Source organism: Drosophila serrata, unplaced genomic scaffold, assembly GCF_035046125.1.
Source record: "Drosophila serrata isolate PLE 108 unplaced genomic scaffold, ASM3504612v1 contig_23, whole genome shotgun sequence".
Lineage (NCBI taxonomy): Eukaryota > Metazoa > Arthropoda > Insecta > Diptera > Drosophilidae > Drosophila > Drosophila serrata.
The window spans coordinates 953,024-977,405 of NW_028256921.1; the positions used below are offsets into that span (position 1 = coordinate 953,024).

The following is a 24,382-nucleotide window of genomic DNA, read 5'->3' on the forward strand; positions in this document are numbered from 1 at the left end:
TGTCTTCAATAAGTGTAAGAATAAATAACGAAAAGGATTTATTTTGTTCCTTGCTTAATTTTCTTGAGTAACGTTTTTATTTTGTAGAGTGTTTAAATAAGTTTTAATAAGCAATGACCTATTTTTCCTATTTAGTTCAAGGGAAGTTGAATTTAGACTCAATATTAAAATATATAACACATTGTACTTCAGCAAACTTAACTTAATTTGATTTAAATTTGATTTGTTTAAATTACTTTAGTTTTCTTAGAGAAAATTCAAATATCAAATCCGTTTCTTATCGTTATCGAAACTCGAGCTTTTTGAGATTGACAGCCCAATGTGCTTCTGGTCACACTGCGCCTAGCTTTCGGTATTTTTGGCCGCGCAACCGCCTGTCAAGTCTGGTCAGTCAGTTGAAAAGCAAATTTTGAGCGAATCGGACGGAACGCAGCTGACGCATCTGTTAAAAGTTCTAACTATCCCCTGTTTTGTTTTGCCGGCATTTTGGCGTAAGTGTACGCGCTCCTTTTACTCCTCCTCTCGCTCGCGCTCTTTCCCTTTCTCCTTTCTTTTGCCCTTTTCCTTCGTCTTCATTAGCGACGCGCGCACTTACGGTGAAAACATACGCAGCTTGTGCAATTTATTAATATAAATAGAGGAGTCTAATTTAATACGCACTCTTATAGAGACAATATTCAGTGAACGTTGTGTTTTTTTTATATTTAATATATTGTTTTCGCGCTCGGTTGTTCTTGTTGTTATCCTGTTGCTGTTGTTGTTGTGGTTCTAACAAGTGTAGAACAAAAAGCAATTGTTTGTAATTTGAATGGAGTGCGCAAGGGAGATGGCATCATCTCGCTGATCAGCTGAAGGTGAACCAGTTGCTAGTGCCGTTGCTTTTGTTGTTTTTGCTTGGCCTTTTCTACCGTTTTATTTCAAGTGCACGCAACCCCCTGTGCTCTTACTCTCCCACCACTTCTATTGTTCTTTGGCGCTATGACGTCACTGAGCGTGTTTAGCGATCAGATGACTCAAGTACACCGGAGAAAAGCTGTAGCGCAAACGCTTTTGAGAGATAGAATGGAGGTGACTAAAACCTACTGCAAATAAAGAAATAAAAACAACAGCAACAGCAGAAGAACAGCAAGAAGGGCAAATAACAAACAGGGCCAGAGTGTGTATCGACGACTCCGCGAGTGTTATCAGTTTGATAATGGAATATTATTGCTCAACTCTCTCCCTCCTCTTCCGCCGGGTTCTCTGCTGATAAGATAAACTACACACGGTTTTTTTTATATCGCCGCGTGTTTCGCATTCTTTTTTTTCCACATTTTTTTTTGCGCTGTGCATCCAATCAGAGTTCTGTGAAAAAGTTGTTAACATCAATGATTTTTTTTTAGAGCAGTGACCAAAGAAACAGAAACAACAACATTTTAACCAAATAGAAGTGATCAAAAAGTAAAAACCGGTTGCAAAACACGTAATTTTATTTTCGCCGTTTTGTCTATTGCCGATCCAGCAACAGGTGAGTGAGTAGTAAGTAGTTAATAGAGTGTAGTGTGAATATATATATTGTGTGTATATAGTGGAGTGGGTGAAAATGTTTCTTATATGATGTACTTTCACCTTTCCCAATTACCAATACCAAACAAGTCTTTTGTTATTTTATAAAAGCGTATTTTTAACTTTTCTAATAAAAAATAAATAAATATAATAAAATATAAATATAATAAATATATATATCTAATAAAATAAACTCTAAATCAAGTCGTCTTTTTGCTTTTATAAATATAAGAATTATATATTTAAATATATATGTATATCTGATAAAATAAACCTTTAATTAAATCAACTTCGACTTCAATTTATTGAAATATTTATCATTTCAAAAGAAAAAGTTTATTATAAATTATAAATTTATTAAGATAAAAATTAAAATAAACTTTAATGTAAACTCAATCAAATTTTTATTAAAAAACGTTTCCTATATAAAAAAATAAGTATACGTCTTTTAAAACATTTGAATTTCTTATTAATTCAGATCAATCACTAATTTATTAATTGATGAAATATATTAGATAATTAATTAATCAATTTCATTTAAGCTCAGCTTTAAAATGAAACAAAAACTAGATAATAACCAGAACAAAAATATAAATATAAGCTAATTAAACCCCAAAGGTGGCGAAATTCCTTAACACAGTTTAAGCTGTCCACAGTTCGTGCATATCCCATTTCCGAGGGTATGCTAAATAAACTTGTGTTATTTTTTTTTTGTGTTGCCTGCATTTGAATTTAAATTTGAGCAATTTGAGGCGGCGGCGGCAAGGCTAAGTGAATTTAACGATACTGACCTCCATAGAACTAACCGGACCGATTACCCCTTATAAGTGAGTCTTGAAATTTGCAATATATATACATATATATTCCACTCTTTTGATAAACTCTTTTTGTATATTTTTATATGTTTACTGGGTTTTATCTAAATCCATTTCCGCTTCCACTTTGCAATGTCGCCATTTATATTCCCAGCGTCTCTATTTCATTTGTCTGACCTGCATTTGCTGTGCCTATTTTTTTATATTTATTTATTTTGTTTGTATCATGTCCGCTGGTGTTCCAGTCGGTGGAAATTTCAACAATTTTTACGGTTAACAAAATGTATACAAAAGGGGAGAGACGCACACACACACACACACACGAACACACAGTAAAGATACCGAAAAAAAAACGTGAGAGAAGTCTAAAAATGATCTCATTCTCGTTGGCCATCGCAGCAAAATTTATTGTTGCTAACTAAGCATTGTTTTTTAAATACCCTTAAAGGGGTATTATAATTTTAATCAGGTTTTTCTTATTAATCATCACCAGACAAGTCGATCTAGTCCTGTCTCTATGGACTAGTATCTTCGTTTTTTAAGCTATATGAAAGTATTGTATTTGAAAGATTGTAGAAGTTTAATAATAATCAAAAAAAACTATGAATATATTTACCATATAATAGGTTGGATTTAAATATGATTAATTTAAAACTTATATATATTAAAAACATATTTTAAAAATTGTCTAATTTTAAGAGTATTCGAATTTCGACTTGCCAAAGTTGAAATCCTTTCCTGTTTTTGTTTTTTCGGTCCAGTTTTATGCTAACGCAATTTATTTTGCACACTTTTTGGAAAATTCTTGAAAAATGTAAATAAAATGTATAATTTTTGGAAATTTAAGATCCTCTTTAATAATGCATTTCGAACATATTTGCCAAGCATACAAAACAGTTGTTTTGACGGTTGGCATACTTTAAAGACTCCGAATATTACATTTCTTGGCACGATTTAAAATTTTTAAAATTTATGAACACTTTTGCGGTTATTTAGAGTGTTTAAGTATTACTATAACTATTAAAAAAATGAATTCCTGTATAATAATAATAGAATTCATAGACCAAGACAGCTTTAAATACTTCAAAATAATATGTGGCTCAAGTTGTTTATTTAATTTTATTACTTTTGCTCGAGAATTATTAATATTTCTTGAGTATTGCTGGCCAGACAGACACCTTTGTTTTGCAAGTAAAATATATAGTCAAGACCCGAGACCGGAGACCATCTGCTCTCATTATAATTATCTGTTCGATACTCGTCGCTGTTGCCGGTGTGTGTATGGTTCATTCAACTTGGAGCAACGTCTCCTTTCCCGTATTTCAATTTCCCAGCTGCTGCCCTGCCCTGCCCCCCCTGGTCCGGTCAGTCGTCCGGCTTTTCAGTTAAAAATAATTTCCACTATTTCGTGTTTTGATTTAAGTTCTTTCACAGATTTTTCTTCTATGATTTCTATGGATTTGAGGCATGTCTTTGGAGTGTGGTGTCAATGGTCGTCATGTGGGCTGAAAATTGATATGAAAAGTTGCTAACCTACTTTGTTTGTGTGTTTGCCAATAAACAAATGCAATTCGAGATGAGCTGCGATTTTCACTCTCGTGGGAGAGACCCCTTTCTATGCATTGAATCGGCCTACTTGAAAGTTGTTTTGTAATATTAGATTGATTGTAAACTGATTGATTTAAACTGGGTCTGCCTCTTTCATACATACATATAGTTACAATATTATTAAAATATATTTATAACAATTTGTACAATTGCATAGAAAACCTTCCCGAAAGACTTGAGATCTTCACCAGAGTTGAGAGCTTTAATGTCTTTTATTCAAAGATTTTCTTCATTCGAAAACTTGACTTTATTAACCCGCTAATGTGCATCCCCATTCTACCACACATTAACCGCTATGTATGTAGGTCACCAAATAACCCCCTAATCAGCCTATAATCGGCACTCCTTCTTGCGCCAGAAAAACCACCCACCAAACTGACACACTGCAGAATTTTCCCCCCGTTTTTGGTGAAAGGAAAACCCCTTTGGCATGTTGGGGGTTGAAGGGGAGAAAAGCGTGCTTTGGTGGGCATTTTGTAAACTGCATTTTCGATGTGTCCGTGTGTGTGTGATTCGTGGCCATAAAACTGTCCCGGCTGCCCATATTGCCAAGTCGCTCTAATTTATGGAGCACCGCCACATAGCCACCATAACACTATCACCACCACCCCCACCCAATGCAAGGCAAGGCAACCCTCATGGTCTGCTTTCCTATTGTTTTCTTTTTTTTCTGGGCTGCTGAACTTTGCCTCGCTAATTCCCACTGAAAGGCGGGGAAAATGTCTTAGCCAAAGAACGCCGCCGACTTTTCTTCTGTTGCGTGTTTTCATATTTGAGTTGATGGTCCCCTTACTTTTTAATGGGTTGCATTTCGAGTATATTGATTACAAAGTTCAATTTTAATTTAGGTTTTTAAGTTAATTAAATTCACTCAATTTACTTGGAAATTGATTAACTTTTCCATGAACACTTTGGTAATTGATTAAATAGGTAATTGGCATTACAAATTTATAAGTTTAAAGGTACGAATTAAACTGGGAACCATTTACTCTTGCTAATTGAAACGCCAAGTTCTTGTATCAAGTTTGTGTTTATAATTTGTAAGGTACTTAACTTACTTGTGGAACAATAAGTCTTCTTGAATATTCTTTTTAATAAGTACCAAAAAGTCTTATATTCTTTAAAGAAAACACAAGCGATTTTCCATTACATGCACACAGTAGATACAACAAAAAAGCGACAAATAAATGGGGGAGAATTGGAAAAAAAGAACCATATTATAATTGGTCATTTTTAAAAACAGAGAGGGGAGAGTGGAGAATGTAACCCCACGCAATTCAATAAGTATTGATCTGTGGCTAATTGATCAAATGATCCATTCGTGGAATTCTGAATAGGCGGAGAAGCATGACGCATGCCTCACCTATGATGAAATCTTGCTCTTTTTTTTATCGTTTTGTTTGTCGCCCACGCGTGGCATCTGACGAAAGATTGTGGCTAAGATAGATAAATCTTGTTATCTGAAATATCAACAGAGAGTATAAATATTTGCGCAAGAAAAGCCAGACATTCTGACTGGGAAATACTTTAATGATGTCTTATGTAAAGCAGAAAGTCGAAAGTGTATGCACATATGGTTTTCTGATGAAAATCATCAAATACCAGGGTTGGAGAACGAAATGCATGTTGCAGGAAGCAACTCTATAATTTCGACATTCTATTTGACATACATATGTATATATACATACTTATGTATTAAAAAACATCCATTCAGTTAGCAGGACAAATGTTAAAAATAAAATTGTTGATAGTTATGTACAATTTCTTATTGGTAAAATAAAATATCAGTACAGTTTTTCAGTTGCAAACATATGTTTTGAAGAAGAAGATTAAGAAACCGATACATTCCTGGAGTGAGGTCTATCGTAAGATCGAGTTATCGATAGGATAAAGTTGTGATTTGTTTTGTTTTAACTTTACAAAACGTGTTGGTAGTTTTTGTAAGAATTGAAGTCAATAAGAGGATTTAAGGTATTAGAATATAGTTAACTATCGTACTGCTGGCAAGATACAACAATAGTTATGGCACTACAAAAGGATCAAGAGCGACTACCCTGTAAGTTAGTCGATTTAAACCAAGTTGCCATCGAGTTAACAATTAGTGTCCAGATTTTCGCTTTCCCGTCATAAATCGTGAGACGCTACTAGTGCACTTAACATTGAACAAGGAATCTCCGAAAAAAATGGCAGAGAAACAGCTCCAGGTCAACGATGTGCCCACCGTCCGCATCCTCATGTTGGGCGACAAAGGTGCGCAATGGTCCACACCAGCCATTGGTAATTGTGTATTGAATTAACAATTGAATGTCCCATTATTCCTATTGCCAGGTGTGGGTAAGACAAGCGTTACCAATTTGATGGCCTGCAGCATTGATACGCCCACCCTGGCCTCCCGATCGGTGAAACATCGCTACTGGGACATTCAGGTGCGATTGCACGAGTATATCAAGACTGAGGTGATGCCGCCTACGCCCGATTGGACATCGCATTCCTCGTCGGAGGATAAGTCCCTGTTTCCCCCACAGCGCAAAGCCACCAAAACCGAAATCCTCTATTTCGTGGAATTCATCGATATAATCACCGAGTGTCGTCTGCAACGTGCTCAGTATAAGGATTTAACCAAGGATATCGATGGCATTGTTCTCGTCCACAATCTGGAGAACATGCGTTCGCAGGACAATCTCCACGATTGGCTGTACGAGCCACTGCGTCAGATTTGCAAGCAGCGCCATGGACGTCATCGTCCGATCTTGAAGACCCACCATGTGCCCATTCTGGTGGTGGGCACCAGGCTGGACAAGATGCCCAGCCCACCAGTGCGTCGTCGCTCTGGCATTGCCCATCAGCTAAACGCGGATGAGATGTTCCTAAACTGTCTGGATGTCGGTGGCTTCGAGGAAAACAGTCGCACTCAGGAACAGATGCGTCGTTTTTTCGATCGCGTTGTTGAATTCAAGGAGAAATATCCACTCTGGGGCTCAAACACTGACTGATTTGCACCTACGAATTTTATAGATTTTATTGTTCTTGATTTTCAATAACATTTATTGAGAAGACAATAAAACTATACCGAAACCAAGTTGAAGAATTTCATACATATGTTCTAGAATCTCTTTGTAGCAAGGCAGAGTTAGGGTTAGTTTAAAAAATCAATTTGTTGTAAATAATCCCTTAATTAGTTGTGATTATGTCACAGAATTCTCAGTTTTAAGCTCTGATTGTTTGCGATGAAGGTCAGGCCTAGTGGCGTTGACAAATTTCCAACTTGTTTGGCGATTTAAATAATCACCAATGGCACAGGCATGGCGTCAGAGGTTGAAACGATAAAAACTCATCATAATGAAATGCGCTATATACTATATATTATTTACTGTGTGCTATACCGCAATGACGTCATGGAGGCGTTAAAGTCCTATAGAGATACCAACCAAAACCGCAAAAAAAAGCAAAACGAACTCAATTAGCCAAAATGAAAAAAAAACAACAAATTAATTCAGAACAACTCGGAATGTTATTCAAATATGCTAATTCTGATTGAGTATTCAAATTCGATTGGCAGTTAAAGTTCATTGCAAGAATAGAGGTATATTCAGTCAGTTATTTTATTTGATTTCAATGTAATGCAATATATATAAAGTCAAGGAAAATATAACCCATATATTTAGTTGCCAGAAGAGATTAGGAATCTAGCACAATTGCTGTTTGTTGATTTTTGCTTTAATATATTGCTCGATAAACTATATAATTATAAGCAGCCAAAAATTCCCGAAATTGTTTTGTAAACAAATCAATTGAGAAAGGCATTATATACACTTGTATCTATCCCCACAGAGGCGAGAGTAACCTTGACACAAAACTACGAAATTATGAAAATGTCCAGAAACGTATACGTTGAACCATTCGGTTTTATTTATAATCTTATGTATGTTGATGGGGCAAGAGTCATATAGCAATGCCAGAACATCGCCCATTGAGTTGCTTAATCGGGCAGAACCGAGAGCCCTAAGGAGAGGGAGGGAGCCCTGTGTAAAAAGTGAACTTTATATATCGCTTTATCCAGCTAATTGCCCGGGACCGACAACCGGGACCCGGGCTGAAACAAACGCAGTTGATTGTCAATTAACTATAAAACAAAAATATCAACAAAGTTCGATCGAATCACGTTTCCTCTCCGTCTGACTCACTAAATAAGTACAATAAGCTCCTATTATAAGGGTTGACTGACTGACTGACTGACTGACTCTCGGGGTAAATCGGTTCAGCAACTATGACTTTGAGTCACGTTCGCCCCTTTGTCTAATTAAGGCAATGCTAAAAATACGTATACGTGAAATGATGTGGTAATTAGCTGTCGTCATTACTTTGTGGGTAGATAAACCAATTGATTATACACTATCTGAATATGCAATGTTTATGTTATTTAAAATGAGTCGATGTTAAAGGTTACATTACACATTTGCCTGGGGTCATACCTTGAATTGAGTGGAAAAGTTTGGTGTGGCATGTTTATTTAATTACAATTTACTGAGTTCTGCTTAAACATATTTATTTATTTTATTACATACATATATTATTTAATATTAATTATAATAAGTTTCCATGTATTCTTGGGCATACTTGCTTCAGTATCTTAGTGTGACAACTTACAGGATATAATTGTACAATTGAGGAATTATTTTTTATATTTTATAAATTAAGTGTGATCTTGGTATAGCATATAACATGCAGGCAATTACTTAGTGTCTTTACTTATATTGAGTAAATTTGTTTAATGTGACCTTTTTGAGCTATCTTATTCAATTTACGTAGTGTCATACTTTACAACATTAATTAGTTTACTGTGACCTTTTTATGGTGTACAATATGCTAAATTGAGCAATTTACCTAGTGTCATACCTTATGTTAAGTAATATGAATCAGTATAAGTTTGTTATTAAGTTAAACAGTGTTATTTCTAGTTACAGCATTGATTATTTAATTCCTCTCAATTTCTTTGTTTATTTATATTTCTATGTAGTTTTTTTTGTTACTTATTTTTTGTGTGGACTTGTAGCCTTAGGCCAATCTCAGTCCATGTCCCCACGCATAAAGTGAGCCACAGGAAACGGCTGGCTCTTAGCCTTTTTCTATGTGTGGGCTCACCTTTTTGCTTGACTTTGCTAGCAATTTGTCTACGCCCCACTTAAATGACACACTAAGAGAAGGTTATATTTAATATCTAAAGACATTTAATGCGGTATATTTATTATGTATATTTTTTTATAAAAAAAGAATTTTTTAAATCTCGTTTTCTCTACTCAAATACATTGTAGATTCCCAATTGTTTGAGGCACAACTCCCATTGGCAGGGTATCGAAAATAGAGTGACTTCTGTGAGGGCGGAAATTGCAGGCAGTAAACCTCGACTCCAAAGTGCTTATTTTTTTCTCTTCGCCAAATATGAAATGTAATTTTGTTCAAGTGTGTTTTTTGTTTTGTTTTTTGTCAAGACAGACACGTGACTGAGACTCTGTCAACCGTGATGACGCTGGAGCCAAACCCTTCTTCGTCTAGGGGCCCAAGCCCCTGTACCCTCTATCTCTCGGTAGTTACGCACCGTCAGTCACTTGCCGTCATAGGAATTTCAATTCCATCGCCCAACTGTAAAGCCAAAAAACACACAAAAAACAAATATGTATATATAGATTTTCCTCAGCGGAAATGAAGAAATGCATTTTTCAAAAAGGGAGAGTGACTGTGGCCGTGACTGTACTCTTGTAATGTTATGTACTCTACTGTACTTGTCCATATTTGGAGTGCATTATGTATACCCTTCCAGGGTATTAATCATGTGAAGGAGTCATTTCCGACCCTATAAATCATATATATTCTTGATCAGCATTAACAGGCGAATCTTTCTATCCATGTTGGGAAGAAAACTAAATTTTTGCCATTTAAAAAAAAAAGATAAGGTGTTAAAATTTGCAAAAATCGACCAAAATTTTATGATTATTAAAAAGTTGTATACCAAGTAAGCAGATGTATTAACTTTTAAAAAATTAACATAGGAAAACTTTCCGAATTAAAATTATTACTTTTTTGGCTAAGTTATGAGGTTTTGAGAATTTTGATTTGTCGAAAAAAGTATCTTAAAAATATCTTAAATATCGATTCAAAGAATGCAAATTTTTTAAGCTTACTTATGACCGATTAAATCCTATAATTCAATTCCAAGAGTATAAATTCTTTTGCTTTCCGAAGTTAATTTCCCTTCTTGTTTTTCTTTTTTTTTTATAATTGAAATTGCAGACTGCAAATAATTTCCGGTCATGAAATTCGAGTGCTGCACCCACCCTTTTTTTTCCAGTAAATTTTTTTAGTGGAAGGAAGGAAGCTCTTTAATCTAATTAAGTCAATGAGTGGATATTGTCTCAATTTTTGACAACATCAAGCAAGCAATGCAATTTTCAATTATTTTTGACATAATAATTTTTTTAAACAAGTCTTTATTAAACTTTGTCCAAATATATACAAATCACTTGTATTTTTAAACCAATTAATTTATATATTATTAATGTAATATTTTTACAAGAACTTTGAATAATTAAAATATAATTTGAAGCATCCTTTGATAATTATTTCCCATTAGATTAAAACATACCCCTGTGTCCTAGAATTCTAAGGACTCGCCTTGGAAAAAATATGTAAATTTCCATTTCCTCGGCATTTTCCATTCGTGAGGTTTTCTTTTGCCGCTTCAGTTCATTCCCATTGCCTTTTCCTTAGAGTTTTTCCACCGCTTTTCCTACTCTAACTCTCACCTCTAACCCCCGAGGGGTTTGTGTTTGTCCTATGCAAATTTTTCAACAGGAAGTCGCCGGCCCTATTCAACCCGCTTTCTGCTCAATTTTCCAAAAACAATTTTCCGCACACACATAAATGGTTTGGAAGCTTTCTCTAAGTGCATCGCACAGACACTTTTCTCCCCCGGGGGGGTCGGGCGTGAGGTCAAAAACCTTTTTGTGGCGGTTTGGTGACATTTCGGGCGGAAGTTTGCTTTTGCCTTTAATTGCTGGGGGGTGGCAGGTGGTTTTCCACATTGCTCCCACTTTTTCCTCTATATATATATATGTAAATATAAATATATATATATATATTTGGTTGTCAGGCACTTGGCGTAACCAAGTTCTTATTGATTTTTATTCTTTCGCTTTGTTTTGGTCTCTTTTATTGTTATTATTTTGTGTTTTGTAGGCCCAAAACCAAGTCACTGGGTCGCAGCAAGTAGCTGTCAGGGGGAGGGAAGAGAGGAGGGTGGTGGATTTATGACACCAATTATTTATGAATTCTAAATTTGTTTGGATCATTGCCAACAAACAGCAAGGGGGACAGACAGACAGACAGACGGTTGGAAAAAAGAAGCCGTGAAATCAGACGGCATTGGAAGGAGGTAACATTTGATATGCCTGATAGGGAACAAAGGGGGGAAAATATGAAAATGCGAATACTGGGCTAAAAATAAAGACACAGTGAAGAGTCCTTTTTAAAGGAAAATATACAAAAATCAAACTAACCATTGTTATTCATATAAGATAAAATATTATAGATAGATTAAGAGCTTAGTAAACTCGAAAATGGAATTACTTGTTTATAAATACTTGTATTTATTAGTTAACAAGAAGTAACAAGGCTAGAATTTATTTATATATATTTTCGATAACAGATTTATGTCCCTAAACAATGCACCAAAGTCGATATTAGCGATAAATTCCATCGATTATTCAGGCATTCATATCGAAAATCCCATTAAGGGTTACTTAAAGGTTTAAGCAGGCCCTGTTACTTTACTGATTAAATTCTTTCCAAATTCAAGTTGAAAATAATGAAGTATATTAAATAATCTAGCTCATAATATTTGCACAAGTAAGGATATTTAGGATGTTACCCTCCTAACCATGCTCCACCGTAACCCAGTCACTAATGACAGTCAACTTTTGCTTTTCTTTTGGCAGCACCAGCAAGTTTTGGGCTGAAGGACGTTAGCCGGAGCAACGGTATCGTATCGGATTGAAGAAACACCAGGAGAACTAGGAGCAGGAGCAGGAGCATGTCAGAGCGCAGGAGTCACACACAGATGGCGCCGCCACCACCGCCCCCCAAGCCAAATAAATCGCAGACAACGGCGAATGGAAATGGAAATGGTAATGGAAATGGCAACGGCAACGGTAACGGAATCCTGCCGAATGGCAATAACAGCTACACAAAAATTGTCGCAGGCCAAGACCAGGAACAGGCCAAACTAATTCAGAACTCTGGCGGCACCCAGAGGAGCCAGTCGCCACCACGGACAGAGCAGGTCGTGATGACACCCAGAGGCAAGACCGCCAATAGTACGGTGATCCTCATCGAACGGAAGCTGATTGATGAGATCAATGATCGGGTTCATGTCGCCGGCGGTGATCACACTGGAATCATCATTAACAAGGATACAGTTGCCGGGCAGAAGAGTGGCACCAAGGCGGCGGCATTGTCCCTAGAGTTCCGTGTGTTTCTGGTCAGTGCCAATACGGGCAAACATTCGCAGGAGTCGCGCACGCTGAGATTTTGGTTCCGCGATTGGTTGACCAACGATGAGAAGCAGGCTCACATTGCCCAGGACTTTTTCAAAGAGCTAGTGAGTCCGCAGGACTTTCCCAGAGGTAAGAGCGATCGATTAAATTTGGTTCTCTGGATGTTGTGTGATGTACCTTTTGTATTTTCTTCTCTAGACTATGTGGGATTTATCAAGAAGATTATGAAGCTAATGCAACATGGCTATTCGGAGATTCAGTCTATTGAGATTGAGCTACGCATCCTAGAGGAGACCTCAGCACCCCCATCGCGACCACGTGAGTGTGATTTATTTATTTATTTTTTTTGGGTTTCTTAATCTTTTTAAAGTTATCAGAGAAATATTTTCACATATTGTCATATCAGAGATTGTTTTTAAAAAGAAGAAGAGGTTCATTTGCCTAGAGTTTCGTTTATTGAGGTGTTTATTTATTCAGATTCATTCACTTAGATAATTGGTTGTCTTAGATACTAAGTTGCTCAGGTGTTCATTCTTTAAGATACTCATTAGCACAGATTTTTATTTCTTCAGATATTTAGTCACTCATTTATCCTTTAAGATACTGATTTGCTCAGATATATGTATATATGTGCAGGAATTCTTTTACTTACATGTTCATTAGCTCAGAGATTTATTCACTCAGATTGTTATTTGTCCATATATTTATTCACTCAGATGTTCATTCAGAAAGATATTCAGGTATTCGTTTGCTCATTTGTGAGTAAAGTACACTTGCTTACAAATAAGAAATGAACAGTTCATCCCATGCAAAACATTTCCATACTTGCATACTCTCATTACTAGAGCTTGCCCTTTAAGAACTAAGTGAAGATGATGACATTTAAACCCCATATCTACCTATCTATCTATCTATCTATCTATCTATCTATCTATCTGTCTATCTATATATATTTATTATCTACATACATATCGGCATATTCTTCTCTGGGTTGTGCGTGTGGTTTGTGGTGCGATCAGCCCGGGATGGTTACATCATCTACTGCTATGGCGACTGCAACCGGAAGTTCGAGGAGGCGCTTATGGCGCAGCGGAAGACAGGTGATGGCGATAACCTGATGAAGGCCATTTGGCTGGACATGTACACCGAGCAGCTGAGCGCCCGTCGGAAATGAGAGAAGGAAGAAGATACCCTTCGACCTGCTCCCTAATCCTTCGCGTTCACGGCTTCCACAACTAACTCGTATCTAATCCGCTCAAGAATTCCGTTTTGTATTCGCTTCGTTGCACTGGCCTTTCCGCCGTCTTTCCTTCTTGTTCTTGTTGTTTGTTAATCGTTTGTTGATTTCGTTTCGTTTCTTATTTTCGTACTAAAAGCACGCACTAAAATCTAACAGCATCCAAAATGGAACAACAATGGAGTTGTGCACCCCTCTAATGAAAATGAAAATGAAAAATAAATGTAAAAACTGAGATATGTTACAAATCAAATTGTATAGGTTCCTAAAATACAAAGGTTTCTTAATGATTGTTGAACGATTTGAGGATGGGTTCTTGGGTGGCTTATAAACTATGTCGGTGTGTTTCCTGAGATGGCCTCAATTATGGGATTCTTCAAGAAATTTTCTAACGGATAACTTGGCTTAATCTGGAAGCCAGCCTTGGACATTAACTGTGAAGTTAAAATCGAAGATTGTACTTTATGATTTTGTAGTACTTTTTGGGACAGCCAAGGTTTAAAAATCGGCTAACTTTGTCAAAAATGCATTAATTTCAATTCGGAAAGCGTTCCTGTGTTAGTTGTTTGGTGCTTAACAAATCTGCATACTAAATTTAACCTTTTAGGAGATCAAATTTTTTTTTAGATTTTTGCGATGTAACCCCTTGAATTTTTTTAAAAAAATTGGAAATGTCTGTTTTGCTACCAGAGATGGCCAAAACGATTCGCCTGTTAATGCTGATCAAGAAAATATATGATTTATAGGGTCGGAAATGGCTCCTTCACTGAAAAAAATTATATTTTCCTCTGCAAGATTCTTAAAATCGAAATTTGTACTTTTTAATTTTGTAGTATTTTTTGGGACAGCCAAGGTTTAAAAATCGCATAACTTTGTCAAGAATGCATTAATTTCAATTCGGAAAGCGTTCCTGTGTTAGTTGTTTGGTGCTTAACAAATCTGCATACTAAATTCAACCTTTTAGGAGATCAAATTTTTTTTTAGATTTTTGCGATGTAACCCCTTGATTTTTTTTCAAAAAATTGGAAATGTCTGTTTTGCTACCAGAGATGGCCAAAACGATTCGCCTGTTAATGCTGATCAAGAATATATATGATTTATAGGGTCGGAAATGGCTCCTTCACTGAAAAAAATTATATTTTCCTCTGCAAGATTCTTAAAATCGAAATTTGTACTTTTTAATTTTGTAGTATTTTTTGGGACAGCCAAGGTTTAAAAATCGCATAACTTTGTCAAGAATGCATTAATTTCAATTCGGAAAGCGTTCCTGTGTTAGTTGTTTGGTGCTTAACAAATCTGCATACTAAATTTAACCTTTTAGGAGATCAAATTTTTTTTTAGATTTTTGCGATGTAACCCCTTGAATTTTTTTCAAAAAATTGGAAATGTCTGTTTTGCTACCAGAGATGGCCAAAACGATTCGCCTGTTAATGCTGATCAAGAAAATATATGATTTATAGGGTCGGAAATGGCTCCTTCACTGAAAAAAATTATATTTTCCTCTGCAAGATTCTTAAAATCGAAATTTGTACTTTTTAATTTTGTAGTATTTTTTGGGACAGCCAAGGTTTAAAAATCGCATAACTTTGTCAAGAATGCATTAATTTCAATTCGGAAAGCGTTCCTGTGTTAGTTGTTTGGTGCTTAACAAATCTGCATACTAAATTTAACCTTTTAGGAGATCAAATTTTTTTTTAGATTTTTGCGATGTAACCCCTTGAATTTTTTTCAAAAACTTGGAAATGTCTGTTTTGCTACCAGAGATGCCCAAAACGATTCGCCTGTTAATGCTGATCAAGAAAATATATGATTTATAGGGTCGGAAATGGCTCCTTCACTGAAAAAAATTATATTTTCCTCTGCAAGATTCTTAAAATCGAAATTTGTACTTTTTAATTTTGTAGTATTTTTTGGGACAGCCAAGGTTTAAAAATCGCATAACTTTGTCAAGAATGCATTAATTTCAATTCGGAAAGCGTTCCTGTGTTAGTTGTTTGGTGCTTAACAAATCTGCATACTAAATTTAACCTTTTAGGAGATCAAATTTTTTTTTAGATTTTTGCGATGTAACCCCTTGATTTTTTTTCAAAAAATTGGAAATGTCTGTTTTGCTACCAGAGATGGCCAAAACGATTCGCCTGTTAATGCTGATCAAGAAAATATATGATTTATAGGGTCGGAAATGGCTCCTTCACTGAAAAAAATTATATTTTCCTCTGCAAGATTCTTAAAATCGAAATTTGTACTTTTTAATTTTGTAGTATTTTTTGGGACAGCCAAGGTTTAAAAATCGCATAACTTTGTCAAGAATGCATTAATTTCAATTCGGAAAGCGTTCCTGTGTTAGTTGTTTGGTGCTTAACAAATCTGCATACTAAATTTAACCTTTTAGGAGATCAAATTTTTTTTTAGATTTTTGCGATGTAACCCCTTGATTTTTTTTCAAAAAATTGGAAATGTCTGTTTTGCTACCAGAGATGGCCAAAACGATTCGCCTGTTAATGCTGATCAAGAAAATATATGATTTATAGGGTCGGAAATGGCTCCTTCACTGAAAAAAATTATATTTTCCTCTGCAAGATTCTTAAAATCGAAATTTGTACTTTTTAATTTTGTAGTATTTTTTGGGACAGCCAAGGTTTAAAAATCGCATAACTTTGTCAAGAATGCATTAATTTCAATTCGGAAAGCGTTCCTGTGTTAGTTGTTTTGTGCTTAACAAATCTGCATACTAAATTTAACCTTTTAGGAGATCAAATTTTTTTTTTAGATTTTTGCGATGTAACTCCTTGAATTTTTTTCAAAAAATTGGAAATTGCTACCAGAGATGGCCAAAACGATTCGCCTGTTAATGCTGATCAAGAAAATATATGATTTATAGGGTCGGAAATGGCTCCTTCACTGAAAAAAATTATATTTTCCTCTGCAAGATTCTTAAAATCGAAATTTGTACTTTTTAATTTTGTAGTATTTTTTGGGACAGCCAAGGTTTAAAAATCGCATAACTTTGTCAAGAATGCATTAATTTCAATTCGGAAAGCGTTCCTGTGTTAGTTGTTTGGTGCTTAACAAATCTGCATACTAAATTTAACCTTTTAGGAGATCAAATTTTTTTTTAGATTTTTGCGATGTAACCCCTTGATTTTTTTTCAAAAAATTGGAAATGTCTGTTTTGCTACCAGAGATGGCCAAAACGATTCGCCTGTTAATGCTGATCAAGAAAATATATGATTTATAGGGTCGGAAATGGCTCCTTCACTGAAAAAAATTATATTTTCCTCTGCAAGATTCTTAAAATCGAAATTTGTACTTTTTAATTTTGTAGTATTTTTTGGGACAGCCAAGGTTTAAAAATCGCATAACTTTGTCAAGAATGCATTAATTTCAATTCGGAAAGCGTTCCTGTGTTAGTTGTTTTGTGCTTAACAAATCTGCATACTAAATTTAACCTTTTAGGAGATCAAATTTTTTTTTTAGATTTTTGCGATGTAACTCCTTGAATTTTTTTCAAAAAATTGGAAATTGCTACCAGAGATGGCCAAAACGATTCGCCTGTTAATGCTGATCAAGAAAATATATGATTTATAGGGTCGGAAATGGCTCCTTCACTGAAAAAAATTATATTTTCCTCTGCAAGATTCTTAAAATCGAAATTTGTACTTTTTAATTTTGTAGTATTTTTTGGGACAGCCAAGGTTTAAAAATCGCATAACTTTGTCAAGAATGCATTAATTTCAATTCGGAAAGCGTTCCTGTGTTAGTTGTTTGGTGCTTAACAAATCTGCATACTAAATTTAACCTTTTAGGAGATCAAATTTTTTTTTAGATTTTTGCGATGTAACCCCTTGAATTTTTTTAAAAAAATTGGAAATGTCTGTTTTGCTACCAGAGATGGCCAAAACGATTCGCCTGTTAATGCTGATCAAGAAAATATATGATTTATAGGGTCGGAAATGGCTCCTTCACTGAAAAAAATTATATTTTCCTCTGCAAGATTCTTAAAATCGAAATTTGTACTTTTTAATTTTGTAGTATTTTTTGGGACAGCCAAGGTTTAAAAATCGCATAACTTTGTCAAGAATGCATTAATTTCAATTCGGAAAGCGTTCCTGTGTTAGTTGTTTGGTGCTTAACAAATCTGCATACTAAATTTAACCTTTTAGGAGATCAAATTTTTTTTTAGATTTTTGCGATGTAACCCCTTGAATTTTTTTCAAAAAATTGGAAATGTCTGTTTTGCTACCAGAGATGGCCAAAACGATTCGCCTGTTAATGCTGATCAAGAATATATATGATTTATAGGGTCGGAAATGGCTCCTTCACTGAAAAAAATTATATTTTCCTCTGCAAGATTCTTAAAATCGAAATTTGTACTTTTTAATTTTGTAGTATTTTTTGGGACAGCCAAGGTCTAAAAATCGCATAACTTTGTCAAAAATGCATTAATTTCAGTTCGGAAAGCGTTCCTGTGTTAGTTGTTTGGTGCTTAACAAATCTGCATATTAAATTTAACTTTTTAGGAGATCCAATTTTTTTTAGATTTTTGCGATGTAACCCCTTGAATTTTTTTCAAAAAATTGGAAATGTCTGTTTTGCTACCAGAGATGGCCAAAACGATTCGCCTGTTAATGCTGATCAAGAAAATATATGATTTATAGGGTCGGAAATGGCTCCTTCACTGAAAAAAATTATATTTTCCTCTGCAAGATTCTTAAAATCGAAATTTGTACTTTTTAATTTTGTAGTATTTTTTGGGACAGCCAAGGTTTAAAAATCGCATAACTTTGTCAAGAATGCATTAATTTCAATTCGGAAAGCGTTCCTGTGTTAGTTGTTTTGTGCTTAACAAATCTGCATACTAAATTTAACCTTTTAGGAGATCAAATTTTTTTTTTAGATTTTTGCGATGTAACTCCTTGAATTTTTTTCAAAAAATTGGAAATGTCTGTTTTGCTACCAGAGATGGCCAAAACGATTCGCCTGTTAATGCTGATCAAGAAAATATATGATTTATAGGGTCGGAAATGGCTCCTTCACTGAAAAAAATTATATTTTCCTCTGCAAGATTCTTAAAATCGAAATTTGTACTTTTTAATTTTGTAGTATTTTTTGGGACAGCCAAGGTTTAAAAATCGCATAACTTTGTCAAGAATGCATTAATTTCAATTCGGAAAGCGTTCCTGTGTTAGTTGTTTTGTGCTTAACAAATCTGCATACTAAATTTAACCTTTTAGGAGATCAAATTTTTTTTTTAGATTTTTGCGATGTAACTCCTTGAATTTTTTTCAAAAAATTGGAAATTGCTACCAGAGATGGCCAAAACGATTCGCCTGTTAATGCTGATCAAGAAAATATATGATTTATAGGGTCGGAAATGGCTCCTTCACTGAAAAAAATTATATTTTCCTCTGCAAGATTCTTAAAATCGAAATTTGTACTTTTTAATTTTGTAGTATTTTTTGGGACAGCCAAGGTCTAAAAATCGCATAACTTTGTCAAAAATGCATTAATTTCAATTCGGAAAGCGTTCCTGTGTTAGTTGTTTGGTGCTTAACAAATCTGAATACTAAATTTAACTTTTTAGGAGATCCAATTTTTTTTTAGATTTTTGCGATGTAACCCCTTGAATTTTTTTCAAAAAATTGGAAATGTCTGTTTTGCTACCAGAGATGGCCAAAACGATTCGCCTGTTAATGCTGATCAAGAATATATATGATTTATAGGGTCGGAAATGGCTCCTTCACTGAAAAAAATTATATTTTCCTCTGCAAGATTCTTAAAATCGAAATTTGTACTTTTTAATTTTGTAGTATTTTTTGGGACAACCAAGGTCTAAAAATCGCATAACTTTGTCAAAAATGCATTAATTTCAATTCGGAAAGCGTTCCTGTGTTAGTTGTTTTGTGCTTAACAAATCTGCATACTAAATTTAACTTTTTAGGAGATCCAATTTTTTTTTAGATTTTTGCGATGTAACTCCTTGAATTTTTTTCAAAAAATTGGAAATTGCTACCAGAGATGGCCAAAACGATTCGCCTGTTAATGCTGATCAAGAAAATATATGATTTATAGGGTCGGAAATGGCTCCTTCACTGAAAAAAATTATATTTTCCTCTGCAAGATTCTTAAAATCGAAATTTGTACTTTTTAATTTTGTAGTATTTTTTGGGACAGCCAAGGTCTAAAAATCGCATAACTTTGTCAAAAATGCATTAATTTCAATTCGGAAAGCGTTCCTGTGTTAGTTGTTTGGTGCTTAACAAATCTGAATACTAAATTTAACTTTTTAGGAGATCCAATTTTTTTTTAGATTTTTGCGATGTAACCCCTTGAATTTTTTTCAAAAAATTGGAAATGTCTGTTTTGCTACCAGAGATGGCCAAAACGATTCGCCTGTTAATGCTGATCAAGAATATATATGATTTATAGGGTCGGAAATGGCTCCTTCACTGAAAAAAATTATATTTTCCTCTGCAAGATTCTTAAAATCGAAATTTGTACTTTTTAATTTTGTAGTATTTTTTGGGACAACCAAGGTCTAAAAATCGCATAACTTTGTCAAAAATGCATTAATTTCAATTCGGAAAGCGTTCCTGTGTTAGTTGTTTGGTGCTTAACAAATCTGCATACTAAATTTAACTTTTTAGGAGATCCAATTTTTTTTTAGATTTTTGCGATGTAACTCCTTGATTTTTTTTTTTTTTAATTGGAAATGTCTGTTTTGCTACCAGAGATGGCCAAAACGATTCGCCTGTTAATGCTGATCAGGAATATATATGATTTATAGGGTCGGAAATGGCTCCTTCACTGAAAAAAATTATATTTTCCTCTGCAAGATTCTTAAAATCGAAATTTGTACTTTTTAATTTTGTAGTATTTTTTGGGACAGCCAAGGTTTAAAAATCGCATAACTTTGTCAAAAATGCATTAATTTCAATTCGGAAAGCGTTCCTGTGTTAGTTGTTTGGTGCTTAACAAATCTGAATACTAAATTTAACTTTTTAGGAGATCCAATTTTTTTTTAGATTTTTGCGATGTAACCCCTTAAATTTTTTTCAAAAAATTGGAAATGTCTGTTTTGCTACCAGAGATGGCCAAAACGATTCGCCTGTTAATGCTGATCAAGAATATATATGATTTATAGGGTCGGAAATGGCTCCTTCACTGAAAAAAATTATATTTTCCTCTGCAAGATTCTTAAAATCGAAATTTGTACTTTTTAATTTTGTAGTATTTTTTGGGACAGCCAAGGTCTAAAAATCGCATAACTTTGTCAAAAATGCATTAATTTCAGTTCGGAAAGCGTTCCTGTGTTAGTTGTTTGGTGCTTAACAAATCTGCATACTAAATTTAACCTTTTAGGAGATCAAATTTTTTTTTTAGATTTTTGCGATGTAACTCCTTGAATTTTTTTCAAAAAATTGGAAATTGCTACCAGAGATGGCCAAAACGATTCGCCTGTTAATGCTGATCAAGAAAATATATGATTTATAGGGTCGGAAATGGCTCCTTCACTGAAAAAAATTATATTTTCCTCTGCAAGATTCTTAAAATCGAAATTTGTACTTTTTAATTTTGTAGTATTTTTTGGGACAGCCAAGGTCTAAAAATCGCATAACTTTGTCAAAAATGCATTAATTTCAATTCGGAAAGCGTTCCTGTGTTAGTTGTTTGGTGCTTAACAAATCTGAATACTAAATTTAACTTTTTAGGAGATCCAATTTTTTTTTTAGATTTTTGCGATGTAACCCCTTGAATTTTTTTCAAAAAATTGGAAATGTCTGTTTTGCTACCAGAGATGGCCAAAACGATTCGCCTGTTAATGCTGATCAAGAATATATATGATTTATAGGGTCGGAAATGGCTCCTTCACTGAAAAAAATTATATTTTCCTCTGCAAGATTCTTAAAATCGAAATTTGTACTTTTTAATTTTGTAGTATTTTTTGGGACAGCCAAGGTTTAAAAATCGCATAACTTTGTCAAAAATGCATTAATTTCAATTCGGAAAGCGTTCCTGTGTTAGTTGTTTGGTGCTTAACAAATCTGCATACTAAATTTAACCTTTTAGGAGATCAAATTTTTTTTTAGATTTTTGCGATGTAACCCCTTGATTTTTTTTCAAAAAATTGGAAATGTCTGTTTTGCTACCAGAGATGGCCAAAACGATTCGCCTGTTAATGCTGATCAAGAAAATATATGATTTATAGGGTCGGAAATGGCTCCTTCACTGAAAAAAATTATATTTTCCTCTGCAAGATTCTTAAAATCGAAATTTGTACTTTTTAATTTTGTAGTATTTTTTGGGACAGCCAAGGTTTAAAAATCGCATAACTTTGTCAAGAATGCATTAATTTCAATTCGGAAAGCGTTCCTGTGTTAGTTTTTTGGTGCTTAACAAATCTGCATACTAAATTTAACCTTTTAGGAGATCAAATTTTTTTTTAGATTTTTGCGATGTAACCCCTTGAATTTTTTTCAAAAAATTGGAAATGTCTGTTTTGCTACCAGAGATGGCCAAAACGATTCGCCTGTTAATGCTGATCAAGAATATATATGATTTATAGGGTCGGAAATGGCTCCTTCACTGAAAAAAATTATATTTTCCTCTGCAAGATTCTTAAAATCGAAATTTGTACTTTTTAATTTTGTAGTATTTTTTGGGACAGCCAAGGTTTAAAAATCGCATAACTTTGTCAAAAATGCATTAATTTCAATTCGGAAAGCGTTCCTGTGTTAGTTGTTTGGTGCTTAACAAATCTGAATACTAAATTTAACTTTTTAGGAGATCCAATTTTTTTTTAGATTTTTGCGATGTAACCCCTTGAATTTTTTTCAAAAAATTGGAAATGTCTGTTTTGCTACCAGAGATGGCCAAAACGATTCGCCTGTTAATGCTGATCAAGAATATATATGATTTATAGGGTCGGAAATGGCTCCTTCACTGAAAAAAATTATATTTTCCTCTGCAAGATTCTTAAAATCGAAATTTGTACTTTTTAATTTTGTAGTATTTTTTGGGACAGCCAAGGTTTAAAAATCGCATAACTTTGTCAAGAATGCATTAATTTCAATTCGGAAAGCGTTCCTGTGTTAGTTGTTTGGTGCTTAACAAATCTGCATACTAAATTTAACCTTTTAGGAGATCAAATTTTTTTTTAGATTTTTGCGATGTAACCCCTTGAATTTTTTTCAAAAAATTGGAAATTGCTACCAGAGATGGCCAAAACGATTCGCCTGTTAATGCTGATCAAGAATATATATGATTTATAGGGTCGGAAATGGCTCCTTCACTGAAAAAAATTATATTTTCCTCTGCAAGATTCTTAAAATCGAAATTTGTACTTTTTAATTTTGTAGTATTTTTTGGGACAACCAAGGTCTAAAAATCGCATAACTTTGTCAAAAATGCATTAATTTCAATTCGGAAAGCGTTCCTGTGTTAGTTGTTTTGTGCTTAACAAATCTGCATACTAAATTTAACCTTTTAGGAGATCAAATTTTTTTTTTAGATTTTTGCGATGTAACTCCTTGAATTTTTTTCAAAAAATTGGAAATTGCTACCAGAGATGGCCAAAACGATTCGCCTGTTAATGCTGATCAAGAAAATATATGATTTATAGGGTCGGAAATGGCTCCTTCACTGAAAAAAATTATATTTTCCTCTGCAAGATTCTTAAAATCGAAATTTGTACTTTTTAATTTTGTAGTATTTTTTGGGACAGCCAAGGTTTAAAAATCGCATAACTTTGTCAAGAATGCATTAATTTCAATTCGGAAAGCGTTCCTGTGTTAGTTGTTTGGTGCTTAACAAATCTGCATACTAAATTTAACCTTTTAGGAGATCAAATTTTTTTTTAGATTTTTGCGATGTAACCCCTTGATTTTTTTTCAAAAAATTGGAAATGTCTGTTTTGCTACCAGAGATGGCCAAAACGATTCGCCTGTTAATGCTGATCAAGAATATATATGATTTATAGGGTCGGAAATGGCTCCTTCACTGAAAAAAATTATATTTTCCTCTGCAAGATTCTTAAAATCGAAATTTGTACTTTTTAATTTTGTAGTATTTTTTGGGACAACCAAGGTCTAAAAATCGCATAACTTTGTCAAAAATGCATTAATTTCAATTCGGAAAGCGTTCCTTTTTAATGTACTTTTTAATTTTGTAGTATTTTTTGGGACAACCAAGGTCTAAAAATCGCATAACTTTGTCAAAAATGCATTAATTTCAATTCGGAAAGCGTTCCTGTGTTAGTTGTTTTGTGCTTAACAAATCTGCATACTAAATTTAACCTTTTAGGAGATCAAATTTTTTTTTAGATTTTTGCGATGTAACTCCTTGAATTTTTTTCAAAAAATTGGAAATTGCTACCAGAGATGGCCAAAACGATTCGCCTGTTAATGCTGATCAAGAATATATATGATTTATAGGGTCGGAAATGGCTCCTTCACTGAAAAAAATTATATTTTCCTCTGCAAGATTCTTAAAATCGAAATTTGTACTTTTTAATTTTGTAGTATTTTTTGGGACAACCAAGGTCTAAAAATCGCATAACTTTGTCAAAAATGCATTAATTTCAATTCGGAAAGCGTTCCTGTGTTAGTTGTTTTGTGCTTAACAAATCT

General features: G+C 34.1%; 2 protein-coding genes across 13 annotated transcripts in view; both read left to right on the forward strand.

Moving 5' to 3' along the window:
• Positions 1–332: 332 nt before the first annotated feature.
• Positions 333–24,382, forward strand: part of LOC110179749 (uncharacterized) — a 39,058-nt gene continuing 15,008 nt past the window's right edge. For 2 of the 12 annotated variants that reach the window (XM_086830251.1, XM_086830266.1), the window contains exons 1-4: positions 351–491; positions 1,388–1,507; positions 11,960–12,646; positions 12,716–12,835. In XM_086830251.1, coding sequence (XP_086686377.1) covers positions 12,055–12,646; positions 12,716–12,835 — 712 coding nt within the window. In that variant the 5' untranslated portion in view covers positions 351–491; positions 1,388–1,507; positions 11,960–12,054. Of the gene's footprint in view, positions 498–1,382; positions 1,508–11,742; positions 11,871–11,959; positions 12,647–12,715; positions 12,836–24,382 lie in introns of those variants that run through there. The other 10 variants (XM_086830257.1, XM_086830274.1, XM_086830260.1 and 7 more) reach the window with 7 other exon arrangements.
• Positions 6,054–7,042, forward strand: LOC110184155 (rab-like protein 3). Its single transcript, XM_020952562.2, has 2 exons — positions 6,054–6,218; positions 6,297–7,042. Exons 1-2 carry the CDS (start codon positions 6,152–6,154, stop codon positions 6,959–6,961), a joined length of 732 nt encoding a protein of 243 aa, XP_020808221.2. The 5' UTR covers positions 6,054–6,151; the 3' UTR covers positions 6,962–7,042.